The sequence below is a fragment of the Haliaeetus leucocephalus genome, unplaced genomic scaffold (assembly GCF_000737465.1).
Source record: "Haliaeetus leucocephalus isolate CR32 unplaced genomic scaffold, Haliaeetus_leucocephalus-4.0 Scaffold451, whole genome shotgun sequence".
NCBI lineage: Eukaryota > Metazoa > Chordata > Aves > Accipitriformes > Accipitridae > Haliaeetus > Haliaeetus leucocephalus.
Genome location: NW_010972887.1, coordinates 3204226 through 3224014, shown reverse-complemented (window position 1 = coordinate 3224014; position 19789 = coordinate 3204226). Strand labels below are relative to the sequence as shown.

Sequence of the window (19789 nt, the reverse complement as noted above, 5' to 3'; positions counted from 1 at the left end):
CCCCGGCAGGCGCACCAAGAGCCCCTCGCCCCCGACAGGGCCGGTGCAGGGCAAGGCGGGAGCTGCAAGTGGCGGCTTGGCCGCGAACCCTTTCGCCCTTCGGCCTGGCCCCAGCCCTCAGCCTTTCCTTCCGCCAACCTCTAGAGCCGGCGGCGCTGCCCGTCCAGCGGGCCCCTCGCTTAGCCCGGCCCTTATTAACGCCATACCCGGCGCCTGCCACCCTCTCCTCCCAGCCCGCCCCTCTCGGAGCGGCCTCTGCCGTGAGGTAACCGCGCCGCTCTCCTTCCCCCTTCCCCTCCGGCTCCCTCAGCCCTCCCCTCCTCCCCCGCGCACCATCCGAGCGAAGCAGGGGCCGGTACGAGGCACCGCCAGGCAGGAACGTGCCGTTTAACTCGCTCCCGGGGAAGCGGAGGCGGGAGGGGGGGGGGGGGGAACAAAAAAAAAAAAAAAAACAAAACAACCAAAAAACATAAAGAAAAAAAACGATCGCCGGGCCCGGAAGCGCCGCGCGCGCGGCGGGAAGCGCGCGGGTGCGTGCGTCTTTGCGCTCTCCCCTCCCCCCCCGTTAGGTCGTGCGTCATTTCCGGGCGGCGGCGGCGGTTTGAGCCCGGAGCCCGCGAAGGTGCGGGGAGGCGGCGGCGGCGGCGGTCGGGGCCGTGAGTGGAGCGGCGGGGCCTGGTCTGGTCTGGTCCGGTCCGGCCTGGCCTGGCCTGACCTGACCTGACCTGGCGTGGTGGCCCTGGCCCTTCCTCCCGCTCCCCTGAGGGGCCGCTTCCAGCCTGTTCCCTTGCGGGGGCCCGTGAGGAGACGGGCAGCGGTTGTGAGGGGCGGCCTAGGCCTCGCCTGACGGGGTGTCACGCGGTGAGGGGCTGCGCAGTGAGCCGCGTCGGGGGGTGCCCCGGGTGGGGACTCGCTCGTTGTAAGGGGACGAGCTTCCAGGTGACTCTTGTTCTTTCTCAGGCCGCGTTTGTGCCAAAAGGTCTCGCTAGTTCTGTTCGCCCTGGCTGCTGCTGCTGGGTTATCACAGCATGTGCTCGGGTAGTCCTGCTTTTGCAGGACGCTGCCGTGTACAGGAAATTGCGTAAGTCAAAAAAACCTTGCCTCGAGGCAGGTATTAAGGTTTTCCTCAAGCCCAGTACGCCGGCCTGCAGAAAACCTGTTGTGTGCTACAGAGCTTTGTGATGTCCTGTGTGCTGTCTGATTGGGTTTTCTTGTAGCATTTTATAAAAGGCTGTATCCTGAAGACTTGGGTAGTTTTTTAGTTCTTTATTATTCCGCTGGTGGAAAAATGGTTGATGAATCAATCAGCCAAGGTCCCCTCATTTTCTTAGAGCCTTGAATTCCCTATTAAGTTTTATTGAACATATAGTCATGGAGCAGTTAGGACCATCGAGAGGAAGTTTATGAAGCAAACTCTTGATGGAAATGCTCACTTGTTTTAGGAATCTGCTGCTGAGCTGCATTAAAAAGCTATACTTAGTGGCCTGTAAAAATAAATGGTGGGTTTATATTATGGTACCAGCTTGTGTTGACAAGCAGCTCTTGCAAAACTTAAGTAGTCAGTCCTTGAGGTTCTCATCAGTCTTGTACCCAACCTGCCAATAAAGAAACATATCACCTGGGGTAATAGCCTCAACCAGGTGGGTCTCAATGCATACCTCTGGAAGGATAAGTGTCTGTAGTGAAATGCAGTATAGCAGCAGCAGTAGTGACAGAAAGAATTCCAGATTTTTTTTGTTTTAAATTTTATTTTATTTTATTAGTATTTACACTGCCCTTATCCTTAGGTGGTTACTTACTTTTCCAGATCATTTATGAATTCATTGAACATAATAGAAGTTGGAGCAGGCTCCTTTGAAATATTGCTGATGTTGTTTCTCTCATGTATGAACAGTCTACTTGCTTGTATTTAAAAAAAGTTTCAGTGCAATTTTTTCATGTGACAGCTCAGTTTTCTTAAAAGTTTGAGATACTTTCTCAAAAGTTTTCCTGGAAATTATAATTACTGTACAAATATGTTTATAAAACTTACTCTGTTTTAATTTAATTGATTTTGAAAAATAGTGGACTGCATCAACCAGTTTATAGGTGCATTGTTGTAGATCCCCTTCAAAAAAACTTCAGCAGACTTGAAAGATAAGACTTACCTTTCCAAAAGACATGTTGACTCCCACCAAATAGGCGCATTTATCCTGGTGTTCACAAGTTCTGCACTTCATAATTTTTTACTGATTTTTATGCCCTGTAAGTGAATCATGCTGTAGTTCAATGAGTCTTCCCCGTTCTTGCTTTTAGAAGTTGGGATCATTTACCACTAGCTAGTCCTGAGATACTAAAGCAATTTAGATTAAAAGTTAATGGGTTTAGTAATTCAGCTATTTCATCCTTGATTTCTTTTAAAACACTTGAGAAAATACCGTACAGTTTTTATTTTTTTACTTTTAAAACTGCTGTAGCTGAATGTACTCTGAGTGAGAAGTTAGGTCTCCACACCAAACCTTTAAGTCTGTTTTGTCCAAGAAAACTGAAGTTCCAGAGCTTGTGATCTAGAGATGTGGTAAGGTTGATGGGATGCATATTACAATGTATTAAGCACACAGAAACAAATGAAAAATTGTAGTTAGAGAAAACATGCGCTAATTTTTCTCTCTTTAGAGCTTCCGAATCTGCAGTGGGTAGAAAAGCAGACACAAACTGGTCTTTTGCTACACTGACTAAATTCTTTTTTTCTTTTAAAAAAGGCTATTTTTATTTGTCAACGTTACTACAGTGGTGTACATAATTGATCTGTCTCAAAACAAAATATAAATGACCACCACTGTCAAAGTCATTATACACAAGTAAGGCATTGATTCTCAGTATAATTATTACGTTAGCAAATCAATAAAAGGCAATTTGGTGGAATTAATTTCTTTCTCTGTCTTGTTTCATCACTGTTCTTTCTCATTTTCTACACAACCAAAATAAATCTTTCATAGGGTCAATATACCTTTCATAGTGCCTTTTATAGCTTTGGATATCATAAGATAGTGTTGCAGGTATGAATATGGACTGAATATGGATTTCTGTCACTGCTCTTTAGTCAGAAATTGTGAGAGAGATCTTTGAATCTTCAGGGTATGAATCTTTGTATGATCATTAAAAAGTGCATGTTGACAATAATTGTAGTAAACTTAAGAGGTTTGGGGAAGAACTATGTAAGTGTTGCTTTAAAAAAAAAAGTGCCTTTTAGTTATCTAAGTTATTAAAACTTCATTCTGAAGTGCATGTTCTCAGGCAGTCATATCTTGAGCATCAAATATTTTACCTGAGGTATTTTTTTACTTGCCGTGAACTTGATAGTAATCAACCATGTGAGCAGTAGGTTATATATGCACAGCAGATGGCAAAGGCCATCTTTGAAAGCTTGTAGTCCAAGTTAAAATAATAGGGTAGATAATTAGGAGAATATTTGGGTAATGTGATTATGTACACTACTTTGCCTTTCCAAGGAGCAATGCATGAAAGGTTTAGTAATGTACAATCCATATCGCTGTCTCGTCTTGCGCTCATGCTAGTCATTGTATATGTTTTTATAACAGTCATTGTTCACTGCATGTGGACTTCTTTAATTATACACCTATTCGATAATTATTCACCATTCATTTCTTTAATTATTCTCCTAGAGGAAAAAAAACCAAAAACTTGTATATATGTGGTAGTTAGTGCTTTCTGTGTTGCTGTTTCTGCTTTTTAAGATATATCTGCAAAGTCAGTTTTCGCCTTATTAGTGACTGATGTAGAAACATTTTTTATGGTAGTATCGCTGTGTTCTGATGAGTCATGTGTGCCTCCTCTAATTCAGATTTATGCTTCTGAAACTGCATGGTTTTTATTCAGTGTTTCAGTGAAAGAATCTTGTCATAATCTAGTTCAACAGAAAGTTAATTATGTTAACGTTTCATTTTCATAGTGTCACTCACAACAAGCTATGTAGCAAGCTGATCAGAAGTATCTAATTTTCTCTGCTTTTATAGAATAGAAAATCATCCCAGAAAATGAGTCAGAAATTTTCTTTAGGGGTGAATCACAGAACTGAGTGTTGAACAGGTTTGTTGGGTCCACCAATCCTGCAGCATACTTTTTTAAGGTTGGCTCTACAGAAATGTTTAGTGTTTGTTTTTTGCCAGCAGTCTTGAAGTACCTTAATCAACTTCTAAAAAGACAAAAAAAAAAATACTCTGGGGAAAATATTGTGATAGAACTATTGAAGTGATTATGATTGCTTTCCCAACAGTTAGAGCTGAAACATTTCTGTTTGCTCAACTAAGAGATGAAGTGGGTATTTACCAGAGCTTTATGACTTCTTTTCTGTGAAATGCATCTCTTGGGTGTACAGGGCAAGCCAGAGGCTTTCCTTCTTCTGTTAAGCAAAATTCAGTGATGGACACGTATCAAAGAGCGTTGGTACTGATCATAGTACTTTTATCTGCTGTGGAATGTTCCAGAGGCCCAAGATAGAAGAATATGGTTTCTTTAAAGATATGAGAGAGATTCCATTTATAAAAGTGTGGGGGAGGAAGCCATAGTTAATTGTGCAATCACACTTAGATGACACAGAATGTCCGGTTTGCAAAAGAAATCAGGACTTCTTTTCTCTGTAACTGGCCATTTCGCTGACATTCAGAACGTGTCCCTCTATCTTTGGACAAGTTATGTTCTAGAAAGTCTTTAGTCAGAAGTGTGTGCCAGGAGGAGGTTTAGCAGCACTAGGCTTGTCTTTTGTTAGGTTAGCATGTTGAGTGTATGACGTGATATGAATCTAGGGAGAAAAGATCCTGTCTCTCTGTTGGTAGTACCAGACTTACTTGAGAACTGGGCTTTCTGTACCTTGATCATGTTATTGGAAGCACAACAGCAGCCTCTCTGCAGCTGTGGAGTTCTTATTGCTGTGTGAATCACTTGCACTCATCCAGTGAGTAACATCAGGTGTTCAGACCCTTGAGTTACATGTTTTTGAGACCAGGCTTGAAACCATGTTCATACAGAAGTCCTTAAGTGTGTGTATATACATGCACACACATATCTATGATTCCAGTTAGGATCATTGTTTTCATACATGTGCAATAATATTTCCAGGGGTTAATATGTGGGACAAAGGATAACTCTTCAAGAATATGCTTCTTAAAATAGATTCTCTAGCAGCTAAGTAATTTAATACAAATAGAACAAAATCCATAGCAGTGGTAGATATAGCCCTTATGCCTCGAGTGTTGCTCGATATTTTAAATTTAAATTCACTTCCCCCACCCCCCTCATTGTCCAGCAGAATAGTACATCAAAATGGTTGTGGTTACACACCACTTCGTTGTAGAAGTGGCAACAGATGCTATGTGCAGCAGTTCTGCAATGTTACCCTGTTCAATACTTTCGTGATGACAATCTCATAGAACTTGACCGTAGGCTCGTCTGCAGCATTTTCTTTCCGGTTCTCTGAATGTCTGTGGTACGTAGCTTAATAGGTATGCCTATAATTCATCATATAACCAAAAAAAGCACTTACTCATTTTCTGTCTGTCTGAATGTCCTCAGACTGACTGGTGATGCCGGTGACAGGATACTCCAAAATCTTCATTTTTCTAGGGTTCTACAACAGTTCAGTGGATTTGAGTGATCAGGTCCTTCCCACCCTCCCTTTTTTTTTTTTCTTTTCTGGGAGGCAGTGGTCCTTTTTTTCATTTGGGGGTTTTTTTGGGGGGGTGGGGAGTGGGAGGGGGATGGTCCAGTTACAGACATTTTTGTCAACAGTACTGACAGTGCCAATTTTTTTTTTTTTCCCCACCTCCAAAAGTGGCAACTTCCCAACAACTTATTTTTGCAGTGCCCTCTAGGCCTCTTTTCTTTCCCTTTTCCTTTGGACCTGCCCGATTTTAAGACAATACTAACTGCCAGACAGGCCAGGAGCCGGCTGAGAGGAGTACAGCAGGGGGTGAGCGAATCCCACTCCCGCACCTCCGCCCCGCATCCTGCAGCACCACGGCCAGGGGCTCCGTGCGCCGCCTCCCGCCGCCCTCGGGGTAAGCACCATGGAGAGGGGCTCTCGGGGGCCGGGGACCTCCCACCGTCTTGGAGAGCTTCCAGTAGGAACGAACACACCCCCACCCCTTCATCCCAATGGAAGGATTTCTCAGTTTTAGTCTAACGTAGGCCCGTGGAAGATGGAGCGTTAGATGTTTGTGGAGTTGCGCTAGAACAAAAGCCCAGGCTCTTTCGGCTTGGGCTGTAGATAGGTTGACACAGTGCAGTAGTGCTAGTGCAGTGACAGCTAGATTCTCTTCGCTGAAGAGAATGTAACTTCAGCTGGAAGAGCATACATCAAGTTTTGTAGCTAAAATTTCATAAATGGAATTCTTTAGGAATACAGAGGTGCTGTTCTTTCTCTGTGGCATATAGTTTCATCTGAATCAATCCGTTTTACCTCCTCACCTGAACTCCGTGACAATAGAAGGAAACTGTTGCAAACTCTGTTTTGCATGATCGTGCTTTATTATGTTGATTACTTTAACCATTGGCATTGTCCCCAGGTCTATCTTACTTTGTAACCAGTCAGTGTGAAAAAATGGGTGGGTTAGTCCTGCAGATCCATGAAGTGAATGACTGTTCAGTTCAGCACATTTCTTCTTGTGAATATAATGGTTCATCCCACCAGATCATATCTAACTTCTTCCAAGTTGCTTCAGAAATATGTCAGTATCAAAAAATCTGAGTGCAACATGTCCAGAATTTTGCTATCAAATGTGGTGGTACAATCTCTACTGCTAACAGTACAGGAAGCATATTTTGGCTGATACTCTTTGTTGCTATGATCATTAAGGTAATCCTGCTCTTCACGCAGGCCATGAATCCAAAATAATTAGGTAATGCTTTGATGTAAAGGTTTGTTGCTTTCCTTATGTATAGTTAGTGGACTGCTACTAAGCTTTTTAACCATTTGTTTGTTTAAAGTCTGTTGAAGTTATAGGAGAACAAAAGCTAGTGTTTTTTCTCTGACCCTGTCCCCTTGGACAAAAATGAATGAAGAATCCACATTTTTAGTCTGAAGCACAGTGTGAGAATTTTCATTGATTAATTATGTGGTTTAAGATTGTTTCTTTCTGAGGGGAATAAAGTTCCTTACTCCTTTTTTTTTTTTTTTCTTCTTCCTTACCTCCACTGGCTGTATTTGCCCTTTTTTCCTGATTTAATTCTTAGGATTAAAAATTTTAGAGGACTGTTAGTTCCATCATCAGAAGTTTAAATAACCTTTTTTTCCTGTAACTTCTCTGAAAAATCTTTACTGAAAGAGTCATATTTCATTGTCTATAAGTAAGCTGTATTTGAATGGGCAATAACTTTCATCCATGAACAAGGGACTTTCTTAACTATTTCATAGCATTGAGGAATTGATACATGCTGACCTCTTCATACTGGAATAGTTAGAATATTTTATTGATAGTGATGTGGTGGACTCTTCCTCCATCATCTGCATTATTTTATGCTTTCTGGGGAGAATTCTCAAGACTTCAGAAAAGTTGTGTAGATATTGAATATTTCAAGACGGAGTGATTATTATTGTTCCATGAAGCTTTATTCTGTAATGTATTGCAGACCTGTCTTAAGTAAGACATCTTTTTTTGGTTTTGTTTCCCTTAGGTTCAACATGGCTAGTACATTCCAGGAAACACCTACACTTGAAGCTTCTTATGCAGAAGATGTCAATGCTAAGCTGTCCTTTCTACCTGAAAGACTGAGAAAGAAACTGCTTCCTTTTCAGGAGAAAGGCATCATATTTGCACTTCAGAGAAGTGGCAGGTAAAATCCTTATTGTATCATATGCTAAAAATTATTTTAGATAAACATAAATTAATTTTTACAAAGGCTGTGCAATACCAGCAGTTCTTAGGTGAGTTATATTACAGAAATCTTTCTTAAACTGTAAGGTAACGTGGTTTAACATGAGGGGTTGATTTGTTTTTTCCCCCAGAGGATGAAGAAATGTTTAATAATGCATTATGCAAAAGGGGATTGTAATAGCAAAGATCTCCTCATGTAAGAGGAGGTTGATATCAGTAGGACCATCCTTTTTTTCATGTTAATAGAGAATTCTTAAAATAAGTTAATTCACATTTGTTTCTTTAGTTCTTAATGGCGTGGTAGAGCTGTTAAGAGAATGACTAACAGATCTTGATGCATCTGTGTGATATTCTATTTTAAACTTGGTACAATTCTGGTATGTAATCAGGGTGTTCTGGATCTCACTGAGCTGCAATAGCAGAGCAGAAGCAGCATTGCAGAGTGCTCAGTTAGCAAGTGCAGCAGCTGATAGACTAGGCATTCAACAATTAAGTACCTGATAAATCAGAAAAATAGTTTATGCAGCAGAGGCTGGAAATACTTTGCTGAGTAAGAGCCTGTTACTGAGTTACAGGGGCAAAGGAGAGTGAAGGAGAATGCTATTTCCATGTTTATAAATTTTAGAAAATTTAGGCAATTGCAACCTAAAGCCATGAAACTACTGTATGTTGTTCTTTTGGAAAGTAATGACGTTTTAGAGGTCTGGCACAAATGAAATTGTTTTAGCTTAGGTTTTAAAGAAGCATGAAGTTAGTTTCTGATCATTTCATCATCTTGCTCAGAACAAGAAGCTTAGGGTCTAAGGGGGTTGCTTGCTAAAGTTTGTGATTTGTTGCAGGAGAAATGTGCCTCTCTTTCTCTAAAGGTGAAAAATTGGAAAGGAAATGTTTATCGTCAGTTCTTGCAATTATATGGAACGTTTGATCAATTAAAATTTCCTGTGAAGTTTTTTTCCTTTAATTCTATTCATTTGGCCAAAAACCTTCAGCAATTATAGCTGCTATCTTCAGGGAATGAAGCAAACCATCTATTTTATGCTGCCAGACTAGGTAGCAGAGTAGAAAAATGAGCCCAGCCATTAACGTGCAAGCCTGAGATTTAAAAAGCTTTATGCTGTATTGGTATTAACTTCTCTGTGACCACTGGTCATATTAGGGACTTTCCTGCTGCACAGTGTGACTGTGAGAATGAATGCATACAGTTTTAATCGGTCACTAAGACTTTGATAGAATAGACAGCAAAGTCTGCGTTAGAATTGAATTTAATAAATCGAAAGCCCTTTGCTACTGTATCTCTGTTGATCTGATTCTAATAAGGGAAAGTGAGATTTTATATAGTATGCAGTTGAGGTGCATTTGTATATACAAATAGTGAAATAACAGAAGACATTAAATGTGTATAGTTTCTTTAATGTTAGTTAGTGTAGGCTAGTGGATGTGTTTGGAAGTAGCATAATCTTTTGCAGCCTTTTATATAATATAGAGGTTCCTCAGGAAGCAGCTTAACTGTAGGACTAGATAAATTTTAATCAGACGTTTCTTTCTTCTTTTTGTTTGAGAAGTAGCAATTGCCTGCAATAAGTGTGTAAAAAGGTTTGGAATACCTAGGCTAATGACTCTCTGTCAAGGAGGGAATTATATTATTTTCATTAGGGTTATGGGCTTTATGTTGTTTTCTTTTCTTGAAACCTTTCACTAACAAAAGACTGTTGAGTAATATGGCACTGATGGTTTTACTGTGACATGGGTATGAAAGTATTTTCATAATGATCACAAGAAATCTCATTCCTTGACATAGCAAATTCTGTATGTTAGCTGGGTCAAATTGAGGAATTGTGTGCACACTCTCAGCCAACCTCTGTATAAAGTAAAATGTATTAAATCAAACTTTCCTGAGGAGTGTGTTTTTAAATCTGTCCCTTGCTCAAGCAGATCCAATTTTCTTTCTGTTCCAAAACAGAGAACAAGAGCCTCTGCTGCTTGTAGCTGAATTTTCTTATTAGTTTGTCAGCCCTTGGCTCAGCCAAGTCTTTCCCTTTTGTGTACTCCGTAATGATTTAAGCCTTCTTTCAGTACTTTTCCATAGAAGTGTCTTTTCTAGTTTTAAAAATATATAAACATAGGACTTGAAGTAAGCAATATGTGCATCTCAGCTCTTCTTTCCTCTCTCCCTCAGGCTACGCACTCCCTTTGCAGTCATCAGTTAATCCACGCTTTGCTGTAGTGGCAGGAAACTGGTGTAGACAAAGTGCTCTATTGCTGGCTGAAGAGATTCAATTAATATTATCTTAGGTTAGACAAGCACCCAGCGTGAAAACAGATTTATTAGTAGAACAAACTTTTATTTCTGCATGGAAGGGGCTGGGAGTAAGCTATTTATTCCCTCGCCTTTTCCTGGAGCATAAAATAAATATGCTGTTGTGATTTGTGCCTTTGATTCATTAGTAAATGAATCAAAGGCTTTTTCAGATGCTCCGAAGGCATTGTCTAGACTAGCAGAGACTGTGTAACACTTTTCTAGGAAATAATAATTTGAGAGCCAACAAGACAGTGTATAGTTCAACATATGCTAAGATACCTTTTAGCTCACGCACACACCTTAAAGGTAAATAACTGCATGGCTGCTTATTCCTTACTAGAGATTATTCATCAGAAGTGCACTTGGGAATAGGTACCTAGGGATGGAAACAATGTTTGGTCTTTATTTATAACCTCAGACATTAATGTGCAGAAAAGGTGGGTGCACATAAATTCTGTCCTTGAAAACTATTTTATTTTTATGCTTTTCTTTCAGGAAAAGTATAAGTTGCTTTTAAAAACGGCATTAATATGTATTTATTTTTTTATACGTGCTTTAAACTGTCTCTTAAATAGAAAGCAACAAACTTGTCCCTTCCAGGAACATAAGCTCTTAGCAATGGGCTTAGGAGGGGTTGCTGGGAGGTGAAGCTACACAATTCTGTTTGCTCTTTGCTGGTTATTAGTCATAGTTGGAAGATGTGGACAAATCCCCATTTCCTAAATGCTCAGGGTAACCTAATTGCAAGTGAAGAGGCATAAACCGAAAAACTTAAAGTAAAGGTATTATCTTGCTTATTGGGTTTAGTTATTCTGAGCAACAGAGTATAATTTTCAGGCCTATTTTATTCTTCCATGTAAAATCTATGAAGTATGCAGGAGGAGGCTGACTTGAGAATGAAGGCCTAAACAATACTGAGAAGCCACCAGCCAATGGTCAGGTGTTAGTGAAGAGGAGGTGGCAGTGTTGAAGCACAATACTCTGGAAAAAGTGGTAGAAGTTTGGGCAAAATATCCAAGATGCAGAGGTGGATGGGCTTGTACCGACAATCTCTTTTGAGCCAACATCTGTCTTTGGATATTAATGATTTTTACTGTTGCTTTTCACTAACATAGTACTTGGAAACTCACTGTCTCTTTCTACCATGTATTCTTGTTTTATGTCCTCTCTTTATAGAAGTGTGTGACATCTGTCTTGTATTATAAACAATTCGCTCACCTGAATATACTGTAAAAGTCAGAGGCATGCTATTGTTTGAAAGTTAGCTCTCTTGCTACTGGGTAACCTGTACAAACCATATCACTAAATGCTTTATCAAGTTTTATAATAAAAACTGTCAGCATGTGATTTGCAAACATCATTATTTAGCATTGCTTGCTTTGTTGATGGTATCCGAAAAAGATGCCTTCAGACACACAGGTATCTTTTTTTCTAGAAATGTTGGCAGAACGATTTGTTTAAGCTATCTTGCTTGTGGGTGCAAAAGAGGACTTGGAGATATTTACCACTCATGAAGTGAGCTTTTTCATTAAAATTGTATGCTCAAACAGTTTTACTGGGGTCATCTAGTTTCCTTCTATGTTTTCTTCTCGTTTTCTTACATAAGGTTCAAGCGAATTACCATTGTAAGTTCTATTTTTGGGGAGGGGGGGGGGGAATATATATATATAAATTTATCTAAATATTGAAATGCTTATTGGTACATTTACCAGGATCTGTATTTTACCCCAGTGTTGATTTATAAATAATTTTTGCTTTTTAATGGTACCTTTATAAGTTTTAGAGGTAATATATTAGCTTACATTTATATGTTCTGGAGCATGTGATTTTTAATATTGTTTATTGTGTATAGACACAGTAAAAAAGAGGTAAATAACAATGGATTGCAGTAACATGATATGCAGAGTTCATATTTGGCTTTAAGAGCTATCAGTTTTCATGAAAGATTATTTGTTTTGTTAGGCAGTCATTTTCTAGAGTAAGAAAAATTTGTATAGCGTTTAAAATTGTTTTGAATAGTAGGCTACAGAGAACGGACTGCAAGTGTCTCTTATTATAATAACGAGTCAGTTGCTTGCACTTAAAAATAGTACTTTTTTTTTTTTCCCCCACTGACCGTGGCTCTGATCTCTGGCAAGCTACACAGGAGAAACACATAGTTAGTTCTTCGTTAATTAAAACAGATTTTTAGTTCAAAGACTTTATCAGTCTTCATAGAAATTAATTCCCCTCCTCCCACCCTCAAAGTAGACTAGAAAAACAGATGCTCAAAATTTTTCTCAAAGCTTATGAACACAGCTATAAGGTTCTAGCTCCAGTTCCTCACTGGAAAGGTAGAGTATATAAAGTGTGCTGAGTTTTTAGTAGCTGAATCATAGAAATGATAGTTCTTGGGCAGGAAGCAAATAGAAAAGTTTAGAATTCCCAGGCACAGTATAGCCCTTTGTCGGGCCAGGAATTTCTGATGGAAGTCATATTTAAATTCTTGGGCAAATTTCTACACAAATTTCTTTAACTTTCTAGGGTGGTGGTAGGAAAGAGTGATGAGAATGCACAGAAATTGAGTCTAGATATCTGTGCATCACAGTAGACTAAGTTTATTATTTTTTTTTAACCCCCCCCCTCCTTGAAATTAAAAATTCTCAAGTTCTCAGAAATCCTTATTCTGAATCCGCTTTGTGGTATCTCATTCAGCCTGCCTGAACGTAAAAAAAAACCCCACCCTATAGTCTGTATGTCCAGTGTGTTGGGGAGGGGTGGAAATGTGTCTTTTAATAGAATGTTTTAGAGCTTGAGGAAGAGGTTGAGCTTTCTTTGTCTAGACTCAACTAGATAGCCTGAATCAGGTGAATTCTTCTGTATTAGTAGTATGAAAGGTATCATTTCCATTTGAGTTGAGTGTCTAAGGGAGTTACATTTCTAGCTTTCGGAAGCTGATATAATGAGAGAAAATATGTTCAGTCTATGTTTGCTTCCATGCACATTTTAGTTTGTGCTAGAACAGTGTTAAGGAATTTTCAGTTATGGGTTTCTCTAGGTTTGCTTTATTAACAACTCAGAGTTGGGCCACCACTGCAGTGAATGGCGAAAGATAACTCAAAAACGCCTTCTATATATACGATTTTACAAAACAATATGCAATTGATGATTTGTCAAAATAAGTTCTTGGTGTTCTTCCATGAACTCTCAGTTCTCTATTCTCCAGTGGTTTCAAAAGTCCAATACATTTCCCTGTCTCAACTGATTCTTATTGTCTTGTCCCAGTTCTTCTGAAGTTAGTGGTCATAGGCAGAAGGTCTCCAGTCACCACAGTCACTTATCTTCTTACACGTCAAAGATCACCTTTGAATTTCTGAGAATCACTCAGGTTGTTCTATTAATTCATCTTACTCTAAAGTTAATCACTTACTCTTATCTATTCTTATGTCTTAGGTCTAAGATGTATGGTCCTTTTTCTGTTGATTCAGCATGACTGGGTTTTAAGCCAGCCATGGTGAGGGCTACACAAGGGACAAATAAGCAACTTATGCATATTGTTTTATAAGCACCTGCATTCTATTAATCATATCTAAAACAATCTCTAATCATTAGTTATATGTCTGATATGAATAGTCTTAGAAACAATGAAGCTTAAGGCCTAGTTCACTTTACAAACAGTAGGTCCTTTTCTCTTACACTTTTGTTTAACCGTTTTTCCCATTCACTCTTATTTTTGTCATTTTTACTGAGTTTGGTTCTGGTTTTTATGTTGTCTATTAATCTTTCTCCTTCTGTGTAATGCCACTGTTGCTTTCTGTCTTGTATTCCCTTTTTAAGTTACCAGAGCTTTTGTTTTACTTTGCTTTTGTCTTTATTATTTTTTGATCCATGATTACTGATTGATTTGTTTTTTTCAGTGTATTTCTTTTCTTTAGTTTCTTATCTTTGATAGTAGCTATGAATAAGAAAATTTCAGAGAAGAAAATAGATTTTTCTTCCATTTTGAAGCACTAAGCCTAGATGCATGTTTACATATCTGTTACTGTCTCCATCTAATTTTTCTGTCCCTTGTTTGAGAGGTCAGAGGGCTGCAAGTCTATGTTGTGATTAAATGCAAGACCAACTGCCTTTTACCATTGTCTAAAATCATCTCTTTCAGAATCAGCTACATGGTTTAAAGGAACACTTATAAAAATACTTTGCAGGCTACTGTTGGATGTTGGATTGTCCCTCAGTATTATTTCTCAGTATTTCTCTTCTGGGAGATGTGGCATTGTTATTTTCAGTTGAATTTTGCTTTACTGTTTTCTCGTCTCTTTTAAGTCCTCACAACACTACAGTCCATTAGTTTACTTAATGTCTTAGTTTAACTTAACCAAGTAGCATACAACTTCATTGTTGCAGTGAAAACATTAACCATTAATTTCTAAAGGCAGAAAAATGTAACAGAAATGGTTGACATGGAGATTTCATATTTTATGGAGCTATAGCTATTTGATAATTATCAGTATATTATCAGTATTTATACCGATAATATTATAAGATTATATACTGAGTATGTATACTGATAATTATCAGTATTGTAAGTATTTATGGAGAATATTTATAAGAAGATTTTTTCTTCAAGTTTAATTCATATTGAGCCATTTTGTTCTGAATAAGTTGCTGGAAATCTTGGTGAACATTCTGACTATTTCCTTGTAAGCACATAACAATGACTATCTATCATTCTTATATGCTGCAGGTAAGGATGTAGAACTGGTGTAAGTACCAAACAGAATATCCTTTATTGACTCCAGATTCTGTGACATCACTGTTGTAGTGAGACTGGAGTTAATTCGAATTCTTGTTACTGAACTTGTGACCAATTTCATCTTAAGATGGAGAGTTCAGAGTTTAATGTGAAGAAGATAAATTCAAGAACAGGCAAGATGAAGTTAATCATAGTCTTTTCTGGAAGATCTGCTTATTCCCTCTGTTTTTGTTACACTGACTCTGATAGATGCCAAATTAATTAAATTTGCATATTAGAAAATGAAATTCCTTTCACGTTTGGTTTTTTTAGTCATGTCTAGGAATATTTCTATGAATGTTTCGTTTTTATTTTAATTTGTACTTGGTGACTTGCAGCATCAGGTGCGATCAACAAGTGTCTCTGTTATTTGTAGATCTTCATATCAGAGAGAACTAGGAATAAAAATAATTGTAACTTTTTAATGTGATTTCTGTCTCTAGTCTCAGTAGATTGGGGTTAGATAGTCTGAAAGAGATGTTTGAAACAGGGCATAAGTCTTGCTAGAGTAAGAAAGAAATCTTTTTTCCCAACATTCAGCAACTCATTTCATATATCTGAAATAATTAAAATTTTGTGATAAATCTGAGTCCTTAAATCCTGCATAATAATAGATGAGCAGCTCTTACCAGTCCTGGAAAACAAAGCTAAAAAGTAATCCTTGGGGAAAAAGAATGGAATGGCTATTTAATGAATATGTAGAGGATGAAACAGTTAATTTAATACATTTCAGCAATTAAATACAGAGTAGTTCTGTGAGTACTATGTTTTTAAAGAAGGGTTTCTTTTTTTAAAGATGTTGGTTTGTAACGTTTCAGAGTACATTTCACATTTGAGAAGTGCCAAACGAGAGAGAGAGAGAGAGATGATTGATGAAGATGCTAGCTCACAGAATGAGGTTCAGATGCAGGAAGTATGAATGAGAGATTGAGCCAAATTCTGCAGAGCTTTCATGGCCAAGGAGGCTTGTTTGGAAATGATGCTGGAGGAACTGGGAACAGTTCAAATGGAACAAAAAATGCATTGTCAGTAAGTGAATGTAGAACGTCATTCAGGAGAAGAACTGTGTAGGGTTAAAAAAAAAAAAGATTTAAGAACAGAAAAAAGCAATGGTAGTAATCTGAGAAATTACCTGGGCTTAAATGTGGACTTTCAGCAGCAGGAATAGAGAAGAAAACACAGATTTTTAGAAATGCAGGACACAATTTTTTAGAATGGAAGAGAAGAACCAAGTGAGATAAAGACTACTAGTGATGGAGAAAGAGGAAATGAGTTTAGTGTTCCTTGCATGCAATGAAAGTCTGCAGCAGGAGAATCCATAATGAAAAATTGGTGTGTTTAACTACAGCATCAGAGAGAAGGCAGAATGAAAGTGATGGTTTTGAGTATCTGAGACAAGCCACTTTAATGTGAGTGAGAAAAAGTAAGGTCTTAAACAAGTATGAGTCAAATTCTGACTGACTTAATGGAAGTTGGAAGGAGAGGAAGAACATAGGCAGAGGAGAAAACTACCCCAAAGGTAGCTGGATAAACAGTTTAAATCCACATGCTTTATCTTGTCTATGAACTGCGTTGAAGGGGGGACAAGTTAGAGTAGAGGAGATAAATCAACATAGAAAAGATCAGCAGAATTGCTTAGTTCAGAGATATGTGTCAGAAAAGAAGTGGGATATTCTGTCAACAGTTGAATGGATGGTTGTTTTTGAAGTATTTGGAAGGTACAAAAGTATTTTCAAGGATTGGTATGAAGAAGGAACCAAGTATAGGAGAAAAGTAAACACTGGTTTTGAGAGCTTGGGGTAGAGGAGGGAAAAGACACTGAATTTGGGATCTATTGAAAATGGAAAGACTAGTGATGAGACATTTTTCTTGGTAATTCTTTTCCCTGTTGCCCGATTTAGCTAACTTTAAAGAAAGAAGACATGAAGAGAGTGGTTCTGAGATCTTGTAGTGCAGATCACTGCAGGGGGAGGGTCACTTGGGAAAGCAGAGTTTATTGGAAAAATAATGATAAAGTACCTAAATTTTACTGAAAGTCATTAGACTATGTACTAAGGAAGAGCTACTGTTGATCACAGGTATTTCAGTCATGCCAATTAATACCAAGGTTAAAGTTTGTAGCCTAGGTTGTCAGTAGTTGAAATTGGTTGATGTTATTCCAACTGTTCCAATTAACTGAAGTCAATTTTTCTTGCACTGAGTCAGCTGGTGAACCACTTTGTCTCTGAAGCCAGTGACTGAATAGGCAAAGAGTTTTCACAGTCACTATTAGGTGTCTTCTTGACTAGAATTTTTATCAGTTAACGGTTCAATTAATATATTCTAAAAACTTCTTGAAGTGTTTGAGCTTAACCTTCAACTTGACCACTTTGATATGTGTTATTCCACAGATCTTTGTCAAAGCTAAAATACTAGAATATGTTGGCAAATGTGCTTTCATAGCTTTCAAATCTTAATAAAGCATTTTAGATTTTTTTTTTTCAGTTACGTGTTGAGGAGTGTTAGAGAAAAGCATAACACAGCACAACCATTCTCCTCTACACTCCTTTAGAGAATCATTAACACTGCAGATGTGGCAATTTAATGCATCTTACATTAGATGAAAGGTTGGGGGTTTTAAGTTTTTTTTAAATACCTAGTGTAGTTCAAGAGCAAGGGTATAATCTAGCTTAAATCTTCTGGGGCTCTATTTTTGGTGAAACAACCTTGATTATTTTTGCAAGGAAGTCATCTCTCTTTGTTCTAGTTTTAGGACTGCGTGCTGTGATTACTGACACACAAATGTAATGGTTGCTTGCGCAGTTTTATATAAAAATGTACTAAGTTCAGGTTCCTTAAATAACCCTTGGTTAAGATGTTAGTGCTAAAGTGTTGGCTTGTGAGTAGGAGGTAAATTATATGTTGTAGCGTTATATAAAACTGACTCACATGAGTAGGTGAGAATCCCAAGAATATCAGGACACCCACACTGGTGAAAGAAAGATGCGAGCTTCCTCTGTACAACATGTTCCAAAGACTGCATTAACAAAACCAGCTTTAATTTCTTTAATTTGTTTGAGTAGTAACAAAATTTTTCAGTGTTTTAAGAAATGAAGTGCTACGGCTTTGACTGTTTGTCTTGGAAAATGCATTAAGAAGTGAAGGAGTTTCTTCTGAAAAAGTTACCTGCAGTTCTAACTTTTTTTTTTTTTGATACATAGCTGTTGAAAATTAATCAAGAAGTTAAATTATCCCAACAAGCAAGCAATAGGTGTGTTAGATTGCTATACCCCTTTGGCTTTTAATCCTCCATATAAGGAAGCAGAACTGGGTATTATTGCAAAGTCTTTCTGTAGTTACAAGAAATCTCTAGCACTGACTGTATGACTTAGTAGGATTCTTGGTTATATAGACCTTAGATACGTGGTAGCGTGTTGTTAATTGGTGTTCTTGCAAGACCAAAGTTCAAATGAGATTCTTTGCCTTTGCAAAGGTATCTTGCTGAAGTAGTGATAATTAATATAAGAAACTTTAACTGTATTGTTTGCTTGGTTAATATTGCTAACATTTCAAAAGGGGTGACCTGAATGTAGCCCAGACACACAGAAATAGAATTATTTTCACTTAAACATTTTTTTCCTTCCCTGAAACTCATTTTGTGAAACTGTTTTATTATTATTAACCTCTTTCTGATGCAGATTATTTTCTTGTGGCTGTATGACACATGCCACATGAGCTTAGCCTCAATTTCCTTCTGCTTCTCCAGTGAACTCTTCTGCATAAAATTTTAAAGATCTGCTTCTCCTTCTGCTTTGCAAAGTTGGTTCCAGTCTTCTTGACATCAACACAACCAGGAGCTCTTTCTGTGCTCTTTGAGGTTTGAAAAATTATGCTTTCTGTCCTTCCAGAGGCAGAATATTCCTAACCAGAGCTTTATTAGGGCTAGGTTTTGGGTTTCTTCACCTGTCTTTTGCTAACTTCTGGTTTCTCTCTAAGGTTTGCTGTAGTAAGAATCTGTAAGTGCACCTTTGCTTGGTGCTTGATACCTTTACAAGACTGTTCTGATAGTGCATGCTAACTTGTGAATGTCTGGTTCTGGGGTTCTGAATCATCCAGCTTTGTGTGGTCCCTTTAATTATGTGATTCTTTACATTTAGAAGAAAGCTTCAAACACAATGATGGGTTTTGTGTATGACCTCAGGTGCTTGCATTTGTTCTCTTTTGTGTGGGGATCAACAATAAGGTTTTGGACCTATGTACACCTGAGGTGAACCAGTACAGTAGACTTCTTGCTCTCTTCTCTGCGTGCATATTCACTTACCAGGGTATGTTCTCACACAAAGCTTCCTGTTTTGCTCTTTGCATTTCCATTTTAATGGAAAATGTAGTTTTATCTTAAAGCTAATACATCTCAAAATGAAAGGGTTGTTAAATCCTAGTGGAGACCAGACTATGTGGTTCCTTTCTATTTATGAAAGATACTACTGTGTCCAAAGCCCATTGCTAACCCTACAACTGCAAAAGGGTTGTGAATAGTAGGAAGATTGTAGCAGCATGTGCAATGCATTCCAATGAGATTCTGGTGCTTTCTGTTAGGAAAAAATAGCAGGCTTCCTTGATAAATGGACAGAGATTCGTATGCTGCCCACAGGATTCGCTATGAAGAAGGGAAACATTTAAAATGAAATGGGGTAAGAATCTGAAAGAATTTGCCCTTGACTGTGGTGCTTTTTGCATGGTTGGACTTTGCTGCTGAGAGTAAGTGTAACTGAGACATCTAAAATGATTTTTTCCCTGCTTTTCTGAAACTTTTGACCATGTGGGCTGAGCTTGTAACAGGATATGAAACTGCGTATCATAGCTCTGATT

General features: G+C 38.3%; 1 protein-coding gene across 2 annotated transcripts in view; it reads left to right on the top strand.

Moving 5' to 3' along the window:
* Positions 1-239: 239 nt before the first annotated feature.
* ZRANB3 (zinc finger, RAN-binding domain containing 3) overlaps positions 240-19789 on the top strand; it is a 53024-nt gene continuing 33474 nt past the window's right edge. The window contains exons 1-2 of one of the 2 annotated variants that reach the window (XM_010575152.1): positions 240-265; positions 7672-7830. In XM_010575152.1, the coding sequence (XP_010573454.1) occupies positions 7679-7830 (152 nt within the window). In that variant the 5' untranslated portion in view covers positions 240-265; positions 7672-7678. Of the gene's footprint in view, positions 266-5986; positions 6057-7671; positions 7831-19789 lie in introns of those variants that run through there. The other variant, XM_010575151.1, reaches the window with a different exon arrangement.